General features: G+C 55.5%; 1 protein-coding gene across 1 annotated transcript; it reads left to right on the top strand.

The window, feature by feature from the left end:
* The first annotated feature begins 335 nt into the window (after window positions 1-335).
* Window positions 336-9,473, top strand: PRPF19 (pre-mRNA processing factor 19). The gene is made up of 16 exons (XM_004585267.3): window positions 336-510; window positions 1,944-2,093; window positions 2,204-2,280; window positions 2,796-2,937; window positions 3,017-3,090; window positions 3,205-3,267; window positions 4,833-4,874; window positions 4,972-5,046; window positions 5,241-5,316; window positions 5,437-5,546; window positions 6,517-6,672; window positions 6,793-6,862; window positions 7,075-7,160; window positions 7,399-7,569; window positions 7,681-7,786; window positions 8,968-9,473. The coding sequence occupies exons 1-16, from the start codon at window positions 492-494 to the stop codon at window positions 9,063-9,065; spliced, it is 1,515 nt and encodes a 504-aa protein (XP_004585324.1). The 5' UTR covers window positions 336-491; the 3' UTR covers window positions 9,066-9,473.
* Window positions 9,474-15,752: the final 6,279 nt, after the last annotated feature.

Consider the following 15,752-nt stretch of genomic DNA (forward strand, 5'->3'; position numbering starts at 1 on the left):
GTCTCTCTCTCTCTCGCTGTCTCAGGGTAGCCGAGAAAACACCTGCCTCGGAATTACGTGGGGACCTGTCCTAACGCCGACCCGAGCAATCTGCATCTTACCAAAGACTGTATTCCTATGGGTCGGGGCAGCGTGACTGTCAAATACTGATGATTGCCGCCGAACGGCTAGCCCGCCACATTCCCGATGCAGTATGGGAAGTGTAGTTTCGGCTGGCCTCCCTGCGACCCGCCCCCTCCCACAAACGCTTCCCGGACGGAGCCGAGTCGATCCGGAAAGAGCCGATGTTTCCGGGGCGGGCTCTTTCCTGTCCCGTGGCACGCCGGGAGAGGGCAGTTTCCGTTAGGTGCTGCTGGCTCGGGCGCGAGCGGCCACATTCGCACGTGAAACGGCACGCGGGGCGCGGGCATCGCTCCGCGGGGTGGCTGCGTGGGGCCCGTGGGGCGTGCGGAGGCCCGTGAAGAGCCGCCGCGGAGCGCTGCGTCGGCGCCATGTCCCTCATCTGCTCCAGTGAGTGCGCGCTCGTGCGCAGGCCGGTTGGCGGCCTCCGCGGGGCAGTCGCCCGGGCGCCTCGGGCCGGGCAGCCGGGAGAGCTGGCGGCCGGCGTGGTGGGGGAGAGGCCTCGCGCCGCAGGCTGGCCCGGCTGGCCGAGGGCGCCCCGCGACCGATACGGACAGCACGCCTGTTGGAAAGCCCTCCGTGCACGGGCTGCCGTAATCGCAAGGTGGCATTCCTTCCGGGAGAAGGAAAAGATCCGGGCTTTACACCTGAGACCCGGCAAGGGGCACAGTTAGTAACCCGCCAGGGCTGGGTGATGGAGCTGGGTGCTCCCAGCGCTTCCGGGTGTTTTATTATGGCCGGCAGGTGTCCCTCCCCCCTCAGAGCAATCTAGGTCACCCGTTCTCCCTCCCTCTCTGTTGGCATGCTTTCCTTCTCAGCATTCACCCGCATTAGCTCAAAGAGAAGGGAAGGGAGCCGACCAGGGACTCCCGCCCACTGGAAGAATTAGAGCTCGCGGTGACGGCTCCTTGGCTCTCAGTCCCGCTAGGCGCCCCGTGTCTCGCTCAGCATGGTCCTCTGGTAGCCGAGGGGCCAGCTATGGAGTCGGTGAGACACGCTGGCAGCCCACAGGCGCTCAGGCACAGAGCCGGGTGCAGCAGGAATCCCACCGCGCACCCGCGAGGAGTGCACAGGTTCCAGAAGAACCCGCACAGGCGTGTGATGAAGAAAGGGCAGTGACAGTGCAGGCTGTCACAGAGCCGCTTTCAGGACATGGAGTGTTCCAGCCTCTAGACCCGCCCCGGCCCCTGGCCGGAGCCGGTCTGATTGGGATCCCGGAGGACACGTTCTGGAGCCTTCCAGTGCTTCGGGAAGGTGTTTGGGTAGATGAGCTGGTTCTGTTGCTGCCTCGTTTGGGAGAGATGAGGCCAGGAGGCGTTGCCTGTCAGCCTGCTCCTGAGGCCCTGCGTGTGGGGTTAGTGCACAGTGTTCCCCTAGACCTCCTTACACCCTGCCTCCCTCAGTGCTAACCAGGTGTACTAATAATGTCTGTGATGGGAGGGCGGGCTCGTGTGAGGGGCTTAGAACTGCCTGGCTCACAGTGAACACCTTGCGAACTGTGTAATCCCTTTGTGTCCTGATGCAGTTAGGGCTGTAGACAGGTGGGTAGCACAGACGTGACTTGGCATGGTGTGGAGGGTGACTGAGCGCAGCTCTCTGCTGGGCTTACAGGCTGAGCTACAGCAGCTGTGTGGGAGTTATTTGGTGTCCATCAGACTTGGGAGACTAATGGGGAAGCTAGGGTGTAGCTGCAGAACTTTCAGGGGCTTGCCCCAAACTGGCTTGGTGTCAGGTGCATCCTCGTAGTTGCCTGTGTGGAGCAGGGATGCTCTTGACCCAAGATTGCCTCTCACCCAAAGCCCGCTGCCTGCCTGTCTCCGCAGTCTCCAACGAGGTGCCGGAGCACCCGTGCGTGTCCCCCGTGTCCAATCACGTCTACGAACGGCGGCTCATTGAGAAGTACATTGCTGAGAATGGTACAGACCCTATTAACAACCAGCCTCTGTCTGAGGAGCAGCTCATCGACATCAAAGGTGCCCGCTGCTCAGCCGCGGATGGGGCTTCCTGGCTCAGGATCGGAGGGGAGCGGGGCAGCGGGGACCTGAGTGGCCGATTTTCACACCTGACTGACCTATCTTGGCAGTTGCTCACCCGATCCGGCCCAAGCCTCCCTCAGCCACCAGCATCCCGGCCATCCTGAAAGCCTTGCAGGACGAGTGGGTAAGTGGGAGAAAGCTAAAGTCTTTCTCACTGGGAGAAGAGTGTGTCCCTGCGTGGTCCCTGGGGGCAGGGGTGGGAGGAGGACGCAGGAGGAGCCTGGCTTTGGCATCACACTGCTCTGGGTCCCCGTGCTCATGAGCAGGTGACTGAGTGTAGTGCTCCTTCTGCACGGAGTAGTCCTTACCTCTGGGGTTTCCAGTCTGGTGATGTCAGGGCCAGTTTTCCTCAGCAGTGGTCCTTGCCTCGGGGAGTGTGGTCCATCCATAGAAGCAGCATTGCCCCTGTAGAGGGGCCACGGTGTGACATCCATGCTTTGCCAGAAGGGTGAGAGCCGGCTCCCACTCCTGTGTGTGCCCATGTTTGGTGAGGGTGGGAGCTCAGGAGAGCTGCCAGCACATCCAGGGCCACTCCCGTGTGGCTCGGGTCGCTGGTGTTGGTCTGGGCAGCAGGCTAGGAGACGGCATCCTCACAGAGGCCACCTCTCCCGGCCCTCACCGTGTGCTTCCCTCTCCCAGGATGCGGTCATGCTGCACAGCTTCACCCTGCGCCAGCAGCTGCAGACCACCCGACAGGAGCTGTCCCACGCGCTCTACCAGCACGATGCCGCCTGCCGTGTCATTGCCCGCCTCACCAAGGAAGTCACTGCTGCCCGAGAAGGTACGGTCTCTGCCTGTTCCCCTGCTCACGGCGGCCCTGCTTTGTCACAGCCCTTTTCTAACGTGACCTTCTCCCTCAGCTCTGGCTACCCTGAAGCCACAGGCCGGTCTCATCGTGCCCCAGGCTGTGCCGAGCTCGCAGCCAAGTGTGGTGGTGAGTGTCCCTGCTGCTTGCCAGCCGTCCCTGTGTGCACAGTGGCTGCCCGCCCAGCTCTCCAGCTAGGTGTTGCTGCCATTCTCTGCTCTTACACCGCCTTGTTCTTTCTAGGGTGCAGGCGAGCCCATGGATTTGGGTGAGCTGGTGGGCATGACCCCGGAGATTATCCAGAAGGTAAGATGTTGGCAGGAATGCTAATGGCTGTCACCTGTCACACCTTGAATCCAATGTGGATGAAATTCGCTTTATCTGGGACTCTAGTGGAGTTGCACATGGTATAAATTCTGGAACTGCCAAGGCCTATGTTTCAATTTTGTTAATTTTTAACTGTATAAAATGTTTATTTGAAAGGCAGAAATACAGAGAGAAGAAGGAAGAGAAAGAAAATCCTTTGTCTGCTGTTTCTTTAAAGATTTATTTGTTTTATCAGAAAGGACTAGGCAAGAGTAGGAGAGAAAGAGAAAGATCTGCGCTGATCTGTAGGCAGGAGCCAGGAATTTCTTCCAAGTCTCCCACGTGGGCACACGGTCCCAAGGCTTTAGGCCATCCTCTACTGCTTTCCTAGGCCACAAGCAGGGAGCTGGATGGGAGTGGTGCAACCAGGACACAAACCAGTGCCCATAAGCATGTTGGCACATGCAAGGCAAGGATTTAGCTATAGGGTCGTCATGCCTGGATCTCATCTGCTGTTTTACTTCCCAGATTGCCGCTATAGCCAGGGCTGGGCCAGGCCGCAGCTGGGAACCACATCTTGCCAGTCTTCCATGTAGGCGCAGGGGCCCAGGCATCTGCCGTATCCCACTCTTTTCCAGGCACATGAACAGGGATTGGATCAGGAAGTAAAGCAGCCGGGACTCGAATTTACCAACAGGGGGTGTCAGCATCATAGACAGAGGCTTGAAATGCTATGCCACAATGCCCCCTTGCCTTTAGATTTATTTATTTATTTTTTTTAATTGGAAAGTCAGATACACAGAGAGGAGGAGAGACAGGAAGGAAGATCTTTCGTCCAATGATTCACTCCCTGAGCGGCCACAACCACTGGATCTGTGCTGATCCTAAGCCAGGAGCCAGGAGCCAGGAGCTCTTCTGGGTCTCCCACGTGGGTGCAGGGTCCTAAGGCTTTGGGCCGTCCTCTATTACTTCCCCAGGCCACAAGCAGGGAGCTGGATGGGGAGTGGGACCACCCGCATTAGAACTGACACCTGTATGGAATCCTGGGGCATTCAAGGCGAGGACTTTGTCTGCTAGGATACCACATCAGGCCCTCCCACCCCCTTGCCTTTAAAATGGGAGTCAAAGCACCTTCCCAGACCTAACGGGAATTTAAGGAATGTGTTTACTGAAAAGTACAACTTTGAGCCCTTGTTATAAATTCATTGTGTTTTGTTTTTCCCCATGAGAGAGACAGGATAGGAGTTAGATTTGTTAGACAGATGAAGAATTGGAGAGTTGGGTTCAAAAGATCTGGCTCCTGTGAGGCAGAGCGAGGCTCATGGCTGCATGTCCAGGGCTCTGTTTACTTAGGGGATCCTTCTTCGTGAGGCTTGTTGGTGTATCCCTGAGTGGCTGAGCTTATCGCCATGCCTGAGCAGCCGGAACTTGAACCGGCACGCTAATGAGGTGCAGGAGTCTCCTGGGGCACCAGTTCCCCGTGATGCTTATGAAAGCTCCCACAGGCATGCCAGCATCCTGGCAAGCTGATTTGTCTCACACTGAGTCCGTTCTTTCTCCCCCAGCTTCAAGACAAGGCCACTGTACTGACCACGGAGCGTAAGAAGGTGAGTCCTGTGCTAGAGCCAGCAGGGGTTGTTGTGAGGCTCTTGACACCTTAGGCGCACTGGGTGACTGAATCTTGGCTTATGTTCATTTGCTCAGAGAGGGAAGACTGTGCCTGAGGAGCTGGTGAAGCCAGAGGAGCTCAGCAAATACCGGCAGGTGGCATCCCATGTGGTAAGTGGCTGCGGCCCCCTTCCTTCCAGGGCAGTCCCTGGGGGCTCCCAGAGCCTCGGCGGTGGAGTTGAGCAGACCTGCTCTTCCTGCCCAGCTCTGGGTTTCCAGGTAGCGACAGTGAGGCAGAAAGCAAGCAGTCACTCGTGGGCAGTGAGGGGAGGGCAGCTGGATTTGGTGTGGCTCTCTCTGCACAGGGCTTGCACAGTGCCAGCATTCCTGGGATCCTCGCCTTGGATCTCTGCCCCTCAGACACCAACAAGATCCTCACTGGTAAGAGTCGGAGCCTGCGCAGTGGGGCTCGGCTTGGGGAGCAGAGGGAAGGTGCATGGGAAATCCTGGTGCGCCTGACACTGTACCTTTTTTTTTGGATCTTGTTTGGGTCTTCCTCAGGTGGGGCGGATAAAAACGTCGTTGTCTTTGATAAGAGCTCTGAACAAATCCTGGCCACCCTCAAAGGCCACACTAAGAAAGTCACCAGTGTGGTGTTCCACCCTTCCCAGGTATGGAGGTTCCTGCTAGTCACCCGTGGCCCTCTCTCCTGTGCCCTATTTCAGTGGTTTAGGGTCCTGGAACAAATCCTCCCCCACCCCATCACCCTGTAAGGTGGGGCCGAGAAAGCCGACTGGAGGGGTGTCCTGGGCACTGCCCTTCACTTGGGCCCTCCTAGAGCTGTGTTCTGGAACCTAGAGGAAAAAAGGAAGGATAACTTGAGAGTCAGCCTCTTCCTTGGACCTTAAGAGTAATACTGGATTTTCCATGAAATGCATGTAAATTTTCAGAGCGCTCCAAAGCACTGTTTTTCTCTTTCCTTGGTGTTATGAGGAAGGGCAGTTGTCTTCAGCTGCCGGCGCTTAAGGCCTGGGTTAGTCAGGCTGCTGTGTGAGTGCTTTCCTGTCCCGGGTCTTTGGGAGAGTCACTTGCCCCTGAAGCTCCTCGGAGAGACGCTCCGGGGCGTGAGTTACGCCTGAGCAGTGTTGGGTCTGCTTCACGCAGTACATGGCCAGCAGCTAGCTGCCGGTGGCTCCTTCAGTTCAAAGTAGATTTTGAAAGATCTAGTCCCTCATTTATGCCAGTCACTGACTGGATGGGCCAGGCTGGAGCCAGGAGCCAGTAGCTTCATCCAGTCTCCCACATGGGTGTAGGGTCCCAAGCACTTAGGCCACTGCTTTCCTAGATGTGTTAGAGAGCTAGATTGGGAGGTGCAGCAGGCAGGACTCAAACCAGCATCCATATAGGCTGGTGGCCTTGCAGGCAGAAGCTTAACCTACTACACCACAACACCGGCCCCTCCTTGGCCATTTTAACAATGTTTGTGGTTGGTTCTCTTAGGTACCATCGGGTGGGTAAATGGTTCCAGGATGGACAGGACTGACAAGCAGGTGGCCATGGCCGGTCTGTCTCCTTTTGTGAGATTGTCGTCTCGCCTTTGTCCTCATTGCTGATCTTTGGTCTCTTTACTTTTCCTTTTAGGATCTGGTGTTTTCCGCCTCTCCAGATGCCACTATCAGGATTTGGTCAGTTCCGAACGCCTCTTGCGTTCAGGTTGTACGGGCGCATGAGAGCGCTGTGACAGGCCTCAGCCTCCATGCCACCGGGGACTACCTCTTGAGCTCTTCAGACGACCAGGTGTGAGCCCGGCTAGGGCCCTGAGCTTGGGCGCGGGGAAGGAGGAGAATGGTCGCTGTGCGTGGGAGCTGGTCTTGGTGGGGGGCCCCACTTTCTCACTGGGCCTGTTATCTGTTTCAGTACTGGGCCTTCTCTGACATCCAGACAGGCCGTGTGCTCACCAAGGTGACGGATGAGACCTCCGGCTGCTGTAAGTTGCCTCGGGGCCGCTGAGCCCTTGTGTTCGCCGTTTATCATTTCTTCTTATGTTGTGTGGAGGCCTGTGCTCCTTAGTCCGTTTGAAAAATTTCAGCACCAGTACCGCTTGGGGTCTGACTGCCGGGCCCAGTGAGGAAGATGAGGCGGGGGGCGGTTCCCCCTAGTGCTGTGCACCAGCCTGAGGTGCCTCTCCCTCCTTCCCAGCTCTCACCTGTGCTCAGTTCCACCCTGATGGCCTCATTTTCGGAACAGGAACCATGGACTCTCAGATCAAGATCTGGGACTTGAAGGTAGGCCACGCGGGCTCTAGCTGAGGCCCAGGGCTGGGGAGCATCCCTGTGACACAAAGGCTGCTTCACTGTTGCTAACCCCGAGTCCTGGGGTGTCTGGGGCCGCCAAGAGGCTGGCTGCGTGTGTGTGCTCTGCTCGCTGGCCTTCCCTGGAGGACAGAGGAGGAAGGTGGGCGAGCCCTGTTTTCTTCCTGTCGGGCCCAGTGTGATGCATTTTGCTGCCACCTCCCACCTGTAGGAGCGCACCAATGTGGCCAATTTCCCTGGTCACTCAGGCCCCATCACCAGCATTGCCTTCTCCGAGAACGGCTACTACCTGGCCACGGCAGCTGATGACTCTTCAGTCAAACTCTGGGATCTGCGCAAGCTGAAGAACTTCAAGACGCTGCAGCTGGACAACAACTTTGAGGTGTGTCCCTCCCTCAGCTCCTGGCTGTTGCTCCTCCCCACTTGAAGCACTCTCCCCTCTGGCCCCACAGTTTGTGCCCTGTGTGACCCACTGTCCTTGTGGCTCTGGCAGGTGAAGTCCCTCATCTTTGACCAGAGTGGCACCTACCTGGCCCTGGGGGGCACAGACGTCCAGATCTACATCTGCAAGCAGTGGACGGAGATTCTGCACTTCACAGGTAGAGGCTAGCCCTGCTCCTGGGGGCTTGAGGCTTTCGGGCCGAGGGGAATGGGGAAGCCACTGGCTTAGGAACCTCCAGGACTGGCTGTGGATTTGTGGAGTCAGCTGTCAGTTACTGCCTGAGGTTGGAGTACATGTGGCTGAGGAAACGGACTCAGGACTTAGACTGTGTGGTTGTAAATGCTGGTGAATACCAGCCTTCCCGCTGTCTAGGCTGCCTGAGTGTGGTGTTGTGAGTCAGATGGCGGCATTTGTGGGTTACACTGATGTGTAGCACACAGCTAGCACTTGTCTGTTACTCCGCACCACATTCATAGACCTTTGCCCTGAAACGGCATCTGGTCAGGTTAGGAAGGGCTGAAGGATGACTTCTGAAGTGCTTGGCGAGATGCAGTGAGGAGTGCTAGAGAAGAAAGGCGTGAGAAGCTGAAAGTGGTGGGTGACAGGGCTGTTAACCTTGTGGTCATGTGGCCTACTTGGTTTTCAAAACCTTCACTCCTTCATGTTTTCCATGGTGCTGTTGGCAGCGCTCAGTGCAGGTGCTGAGGGGCCAGGCTGGGGGCTGGTGCTCACTCCGCTGCCGGAGGTGGCTGCTTGCTCTGTGGTAGGGGAGTTGGTTTGGTAGTATGTTTCGGGCAGGATGTGAATGCTGCTCCCACAGCCGTCTTTGCCTGAGCCTGCCTACGAGGTCAGCTGGTTTGACCTGGTCTTCGGGTATATTGGCCTGTTGGTAGCACAGGGCTACCTTTTAGTGGAGGAGCTGGTTGTGGCCTAAGGTTCATGGATTCGTCAAGTGCCATGAGCAGTGTGCCCGTCATCTCCACCCTGCTAGGGGCACAGGCGTTTAGTTACAAGTGTAGTGAGGACCATCCAGACCAGCAGGTGGAGCCCAAGTGCATCTGCCCAGAAACTTGAGATGAGGAGGCGGACATCCCTGTCCTTGCTCCTCCTGCCCTGAGTGATGGTGTGCCTGCTGTGTGCCAGTGCGGCGGGAAGCGGGAGGTGACCGGTGAGCAGGGCAGGTGGGTGTGATCCCTCACGAGTGTGGGCAGCAGGGAAAGCCCACAGGTGAACACTGCTGGACAGGGCAGAGTGCTTACGTGTGAGCCTGTCCTCAGGGCGCAGGGTTGTACATTGAGGAGGAGAAACCTCACAGCTGCCTCTCCTTTCTCTCTTCAGAGCACAGCGGCCTGACCACAGGGGTTGCCTTCGGACACCACGCCAAATTCATTGCTTCTACAGGCATGGACAGGAGCCTCAAGTTCTACAGCCTGTAGGCCATGTCCTTTCTGACGGAAGTGGCCTCATCTCGTAGTGGGGTAGAGTGAGGGTGGGGGGTGGGGGTAGCTGCTTTGGGAGGGGGGCATCCCTGGGATGGGACTTTCACATCATGTCACTCTGGTCGGGGTGGTGGCCTGAGAGCCACCGCGGCAGGGACCACCCGCATCCGTGCATCCTCCAAGCTTGACTGGACCGGCTCTGGGAGCAGGAACTGTCACCTTGCGAAGGCTCGGGGTCGGAGCCCGGGGCCTCTGAGCGGGTGGTCGTTCCACTCATGCACTGTTCCAGTTCCTGTGAGCAGGAGAGGCTGGCCCAGGGGAACTGTGAAGGGGGTGGGCGTGAGGGCCCCTGAAGGTTTTTGTAAGCAGTGATCTAGTTTCATTAAAAAAAGACAATAAGCCTGACGACCTCCCTGTGTGTGTGAGGGCTGGGAGCCGCAGGGCTCGGGCACGTTGACACAGCAGTTGGCACTGCTCAGACTTTCTTTTAAACTGCATTGCAGACATAAAACACAAACCTGTCATCCATTTATCAAAAGACCAGGCTTGGACGTGTGATCCAGGACTTGGGTCAGCCGTGTTACTGCCTGCCTCATGGGCTTAGCTTCCCCCCGCCCCTGGCCTGAGAGGGAAGGCGGGTGGGGGGAGGAGCAAGGAGGATGAGCTTCCCTTGCTGGTGTAGGCCTGCCTGTCCGTGGGGTTCTTCAGCCGTAGGTGCCAGGAAACCCGTCCCCTGCTGACTGGACTAAAATGACGTCATTGGCTGGCTGCTAAGGACCGTGGACAGTCAGATAACAAATGGGGAGGCTCTGAGGCTGGGGTGGACGGTGTAGAGAGGAACTGGGAGGCCCAGGTAGCTGAAGTTCTGCCCAGGGTGGGTGACTACTGGGTGCTGACCAAGGAGCTGTAAGTACACCTGGAAAGGACTGTCCCCGGGGGATATGGAACTGGTGTGGGCTGAGAGTATGAGGTGACAGAGTGGGAGTCTGGGATTCTAGGTTAGAGGTAGTATTGGGAGAGGGACCTGGGAGGGGCCGTGGGGTGAGGTGTAGTGAGTGCATACTGTGGGGGTGGTGCTGGGGGCTTTGCTGGTCAGTGCTCCATGGTCAAGGGAGCTTGGGCCGGGTTTCCTTTGGGTCAGGATGTTGAACAGCCAAAGTGCTGGAAAAACTTGAAGGAAAGAAACTTTATAGAGCTGGCATGGTGGTTTAATGGGATAATCTGCCAGTGCTGGCATTTCATGTGGGTGCTGAATCTAGTCCTGGCTGCTCTACCTGCAATCCAGCTTCCTGCTTATAGCCTTGGAAAACAGTAGAGGGTAACCCCAAGTCCTTGGGACTCTGTACCCCTGAGGGAGAACTGGAAGAGGCTCCTGGCTTCAGTTTATCTGTAGTCATTGCAGCCACTGGGGGAGTGAACCAGCTCGTGGAAGAGCTGTGTCTCTCCAATTTGCCTTTTCAATAAATACTTAAAAGAAAAAACTAAAGAAGCCATTTAACTTTGTAGCCCAGTTTTCTGTACTATTTAACCAGGGAGGGCTTTCCCTGCAGGTGCATGTGACCTGGGATGCACACTTCCGAGTCATGGTTTTAGCCATTTGTGAATAGCTTCACCGAATGGTGTGTGCATGTAACTTCTTGGGTCCCCTGGGTAACGCCCCAGATGGGCTTATGAGGAGCTATTGGGAGTACGGACAGGTTTCCAGCCAGCCTACCTTGGACCAGTTTGGACACAGGGGCTTTTTTTATTTGAAAGAGTGATGGAAGTCGTCCACTGGTTCACTCTCAGCGAGGCTGCACTAGCCATGCTGGGCCATGCTGAAGGCTGGAGCCAGGAACTCGCTAGGGCCCCCACGCGGGTGTAGGGCTCTGCTCTTCCCCACACGCTGGGAGCAGGCCGATCACAAGTGGGCCGATTGGGGCAGGAGCTGGCACTCAGAACTGGAGGCAGTGTTGGCGGCACTGGCTTCAAACGTTTTACCACAACACCAATTCTTGGCCACCACCACCCCCCCTTTTTATGGCTATACCAGTTTAATATATAGTCTTACCAGGGGTTTTTTTTTTCAAGATGTAAATATTTTTATTGGAAAAATATACAGAGAGAAGGAGAGACAGGGAGGAGGAAGATCTACCACCCCCTGATTCATTCCCCAAGAGGCTGCAGCAGCTGGAGCTAAGCTGATTCGAAACCAGGAGCCTGGAGCTTTTTCCGGGTCTCCCTCATGGGTGCAAGGTCCCAAGGCTTTGGACCATCCTCCACTGCTTTCCCAGGCCATCAGCAGGGAGCTGGATGGGAAACGGGGCAGGGGGGACACAAACTGGTGCCCTATTGGGATCCCAGTGTGTGCAAGGAGAGAACTTTAGCCACTATGCTACTGTGTCGGGCCCATAGTCTTACCAGTTTTATGTATTTTAGATGCCATTTCTAAAGTAATTATTTTTATTGGAAAGGCGGATATACAGAGAGGAGGAGAGACAGAAAGATCTTCCATCCAATGGTTCACTCCCCAAGTGGCCGCCACAGCCAGAGCTGAGCCAATCTGAAGCCAGGAGCTCTTCCAGGTCTCCCACGTGGGTGCAGGGTCCCAAGGCTTTGAGCCGTCCTCAACTGCTTTCCCAGACCACAAGCAGGGAGCTGGATGGAAAGTGGGGCCACCGGGACTAGCACGGATCCCGGGCATGCAAGGTGAGGACTTTAACCACTACACTACCGCGCCGGGCCCTAAAGTAACTTTTTAAAGAGGCTTATTTTTATTTGAAAGGCAGATTTACAAAGATAATGAGATGCAGAAAGATCTTCCATCCACTGATTGATTCACTCCTCGTGGGGCCGCAGCGACCAGAGCTGAGTCCATCCAAAGCCAGGAGCTAGAGCTGCTTCTGAGTCTCCCGTGAAAGTACCAAGGTCTCAAGGCTTTGGGCCGTCCTCCACTGCCCTCTCAGGTCACAGCAGGGAGCTGGAAGGGAAGTGGGGCAGCTGGGATTAGAACTGGAATTCTGACGCATACAAGGTGAGGATTTAGTCAAGGCTATAGCACAGGGCCCTCTGAAGTACTCTAAAAAAATTATATATATATATATATTTGAAGGGCAGAGTTACGGAGAGGACGAGACGAGAGCTCCTCATCATATGGGTTACTCTTCAGATGACCACAGTGGTGGGATCTGGGTCAATTTGAGGCCAGGAGCTTTTTCTTTTTTTATTTATTTTTATTACAAAGTTAGATATACAGGGAGGAGGAGAGACAGAGAGGAAGATCTTCCGTCTGATGGTTCACTCCCCGAGTGACCGCAACGGTCGGTGCTGTGACTATCCGAAGCTGGGAACCAGGAACCTCTTTCAGGTCTCCCACGTGGGTGCAGGGTCCCCAAGCATTGTACTGTCCTCGACTGCTTTCCCAGGCCACAAGCAAGGAGCTGGATGGGAAGTGGAGCTGCTGGGATTAGAACCGGCGCCTATATGGGATCCCGGGCCATTCAGGGCGAGGACTTTAGCCGCTAGGCCACACCGCTGGGCTGCAAAGCCAGGACCTTCTTCCAGATCTCCCACATGGGTGCAAAGACCCAAGTTCTTGGGCCATCTGCTGCTGCTCATCAGCAGGGAGCAGACAGGGATGCCAGCACCACAGGCAGTGGCTTTACCCACTATGTCACAGTGCCAGTCCCTCTAAGGTACTATCTTTTTTTTTTTTTTTTTTTAATTAAGAAAAGGGCCCGGCGGCATGGCCTAGCGGCTAAAGTCCTTGCCTTGAAAGCCTGGGGATCCTATATGGGCGCCGGTTCTAATCCCGGCAGCTCCACTAACCATCCAGCTCTCTGCTTGTGGCCTGGGAAAGCAGTTGAGGACGGCCCAAAGCTTTGGGACCCTGCACCCGCGTGGGAGACCCGGAAGAGGTTCTTGGTTCCCGGCTTCGGATCGGCGCACACTGGCCCGTTGCGGCTCACTTGGGGAGTGAATCATCAGACGGAAGATCTTCCTCTCTGTCTCTCCTCCTCTCTGTATATCCGGCTTTCCAATAATAATAATAAAATCTTTATAAAAAAATTAAGAAAAGGCCCATTATTCAGTTCCACTGAGGCAGTAGGCAAAGTTGTGACAACAGCAGAGGCTGGCTAAGGGCGCTGTGGTGGCGGGGAGGCCTGGGGCAAGGGGTAGGGCTGTGAGACCCCAGTGCCAGCATACCCCCGACGCCCTCCGAGGCTCCAGAGCTAGAAATGCCCGTTCTTCAGATCTCCCGTTTCAGGACAGCCGCCAAGGGAGGTGTTCAAGAACTGTACCTGTGTGTGTGATGCAGTGACGGTCACGACAGTGTGCCTCTGCCAGCGCTGAACACTGCTTTGTAGTGAAAACGCCCCGAATGCCACACACAGTGCCTGAGCAGCACGGTCACCCCGCGGTACGGCTGCGTTAGAGTGTTAGTCCCATGGAGCCTGTCCGTGCTTGGCTTGGCTCACTTGGCATCATGACCTGCAGGTCCATCCGTGTTTTTGCAAGTGCCAACATTTCAACCTTTTCATGCCTGTGTAGTATTCCATTGTAAACAAGTGCCATATTTTCTGTATAATTGATTGGACAGATACCATTTCTTGGTTGAACTGTTAGTTTTGTTTTGTTTTTTAAAAAATTGTTTTGAAAGAGGTGGAGGGGAGGAGACAGTTTTTCCACCTATTCATTCCTCTCCAACTGACCACAATAGTCAGGATTGGGCCAAGCAGAAACCAGCAAATGACCACATGAGATGACCATAAGTAAATGCCAGTGTCCACAGGTGATGCCAGCATCACAGGCAATAGCTTAGCGCACTGTGCCACAATATCAGAACCCTGGGATTAGTAGATGTTAAAGGGCTCACCTTGTTAGACTCATTGTTAAGCTAATGAGTTTTGCGGTAGTCCTGAGGGACCAAAGGGAAAGTGTGCTTATTGGCATCTTACAGGCACCCTGTCCCTCTTGAAGGTGCTGTTCTTGGCTTTGGGGTACTAACCAAAGAGGTCCCCTGGGGGGCAGTGTAGCTACACCCATGTCCCTAATAGCCTGAGTGGCGGAGCTCCTCTGGGGACGCAGGGTGCTGCTGCCAGAAGGTGTTGTTATCCACCCTTTCTGGGTGAGGAAATGGGCTTAGGACCACCCAGGAAGTCACAGAGCTGGGACTTGAAGCCACTTGGTTATCCCGTCATCAGCTAAGAGGTGTGGGCAGCTGCTAGCCTCTCCGGAGCTTCTTGGGAGAGTCAGGGCTCTGCGTGGAGTCTGCAAGCCTTGTTCTGCAGCTCGCTGGAGTGTGTGTCTGGCTGTTTCTGCGTCTGAAGACGCGCTCAGTGCTGTGGAGGACTGCGTGAACTGACGTGTGCCGTGCACGCTGGCGACTGCCCTCCCTGCTTCTGGCTGGACTGGTAGCCCCTGCGCCTGTGAGGGGTTACGGCGGCCTTCAGTGCTTCCCATCCATGACATAAAGGTTTGGACTGGCTCTGTCTTTCGTCATTATGCCGGGATGACAAAGTGGCTGCGACCTAGCTAGATGGGGAAGCAGAAGTCTGCAGACAAACAGCGTGGGGCTGGAGGGCGCTCCTGCAGCTGGTTTGAAAACCAGAAGATCAGGGTAGCAGGGAGGAGGCGGCAGCGTTTAGAAACAGAAGTTCCCTAGGTGGGCACAGGGCAGACACATGCAGTGGGGTGAGTGACGCCAGGAAGAGGTGCCGGCAGCCACACATCCTGTGTGTTGCGGTGAGGGACGAGGGCAGGTTCCGGGGACCCTGGGCTGGGCGGGCAGTAGGGCAGCGGGGTAGGGGGAGGAGCTTCCAGGAGAGTGCGCATGGCAGATGGGAGCAGAAAGTCGAAGATCCCACCGGTAGACAATTCAGAGCAGATCTTTAACCTGCATTTCAGAAGGTGTTTTGTTTTTCTTAATTGCAAAGTCAGATACACAGGGGAGGAGAGACAGGAAGATCTTCCTTCTGCTGATTTACTCCCCAGGTGGCCGCAATGGCTGGAGCTGAGCCAATCCAAAGCCAGGAGCCAGGAGCTTCTTCTGGATCTCCCATGCAGGTGCAGGTCCCAAGGCTTTGGGCCGTCCTCGACTGCTCTCCCAGGCCACAAGCAGGGAGTTGGATGGGAAGCGCGGCCACCGGGACTAGAACCTGTGCCCATATGGGATCCCGGCGCATTCAAGGTGAGGACTTTAGCTGCTAGGCTACTGTGCCATGCCCGAAAGTTTTTTTTTTTTTTAATTGTGTGAACTGTTCACTCAAAAGTGTCTAAACATACCTAGCATTTGAAGAATAAGAACCAGCCTAGGCACTGGGGCTGAAGGGAGACTTCGAGTCCTCACTGTGCTTGCCCACAAGTAGTAGCCCTCTCCCCGGCAGAAAACCCTACTCAGAAATCGGCTTTGGTCGTCCCTGTGTTTTTCCATGTAATTTTACAGTTGGAGCTTTTTTTTATGATGAAATCATTCGGTTTATTTTGTTTGGCATGTTCAATATTAGGTTTGCTTGCTTGTTTTTAATGAAAAAAAATTTTTTTTCTAATTATTTGAGGGCTGGTTTGGTGACATGGTAGGTCAAGTTTCCCAAAGAAACTTCATCTGAGGTGATCCCAGACCTGATTCTTGGGTGTGCATGCCAGTGAAGGGTCTGGCACAGTCCATCACCCAAATTGGCCTTTACACACACTGGTCAGTTGTCT

This window comes from Ochotona princeps, chromosome 4, assembly GCF_030435755.1.
Source record: "Ochotona princeps isolate mOchPri1 chromosome 4, mOchPri1.hap1, whole genome shotgun sequence".
Classification (NCBI taxonomy): domain Eukaryota; kingdom Metazoa; phylum Chordata; class Mammalia; order Lagomorpha; family Ochotonidae; genus Ochotona; species Ochotona princeps.

Excerpts from the sequence above, each read along its gene's own strand:
- PRPF19 (XM_004585267.3), top strand. Across the intron at positions 2,094-2,203 it reads GCAGCTCATCGACATCAAAG|TTGCTCACCCGATCCGGCCC; the intron begins GTGCCCGCTGCT and ends CTATCTTGGCAG. Across the intron at positions 2,281-2,795 it reads AAGCCTTGCAGGACGAGTGG|GATGCGGTCATGCTGCACAG; the intron begins GTAAGTGGGAGA and ends TCCCTCTCCCAG.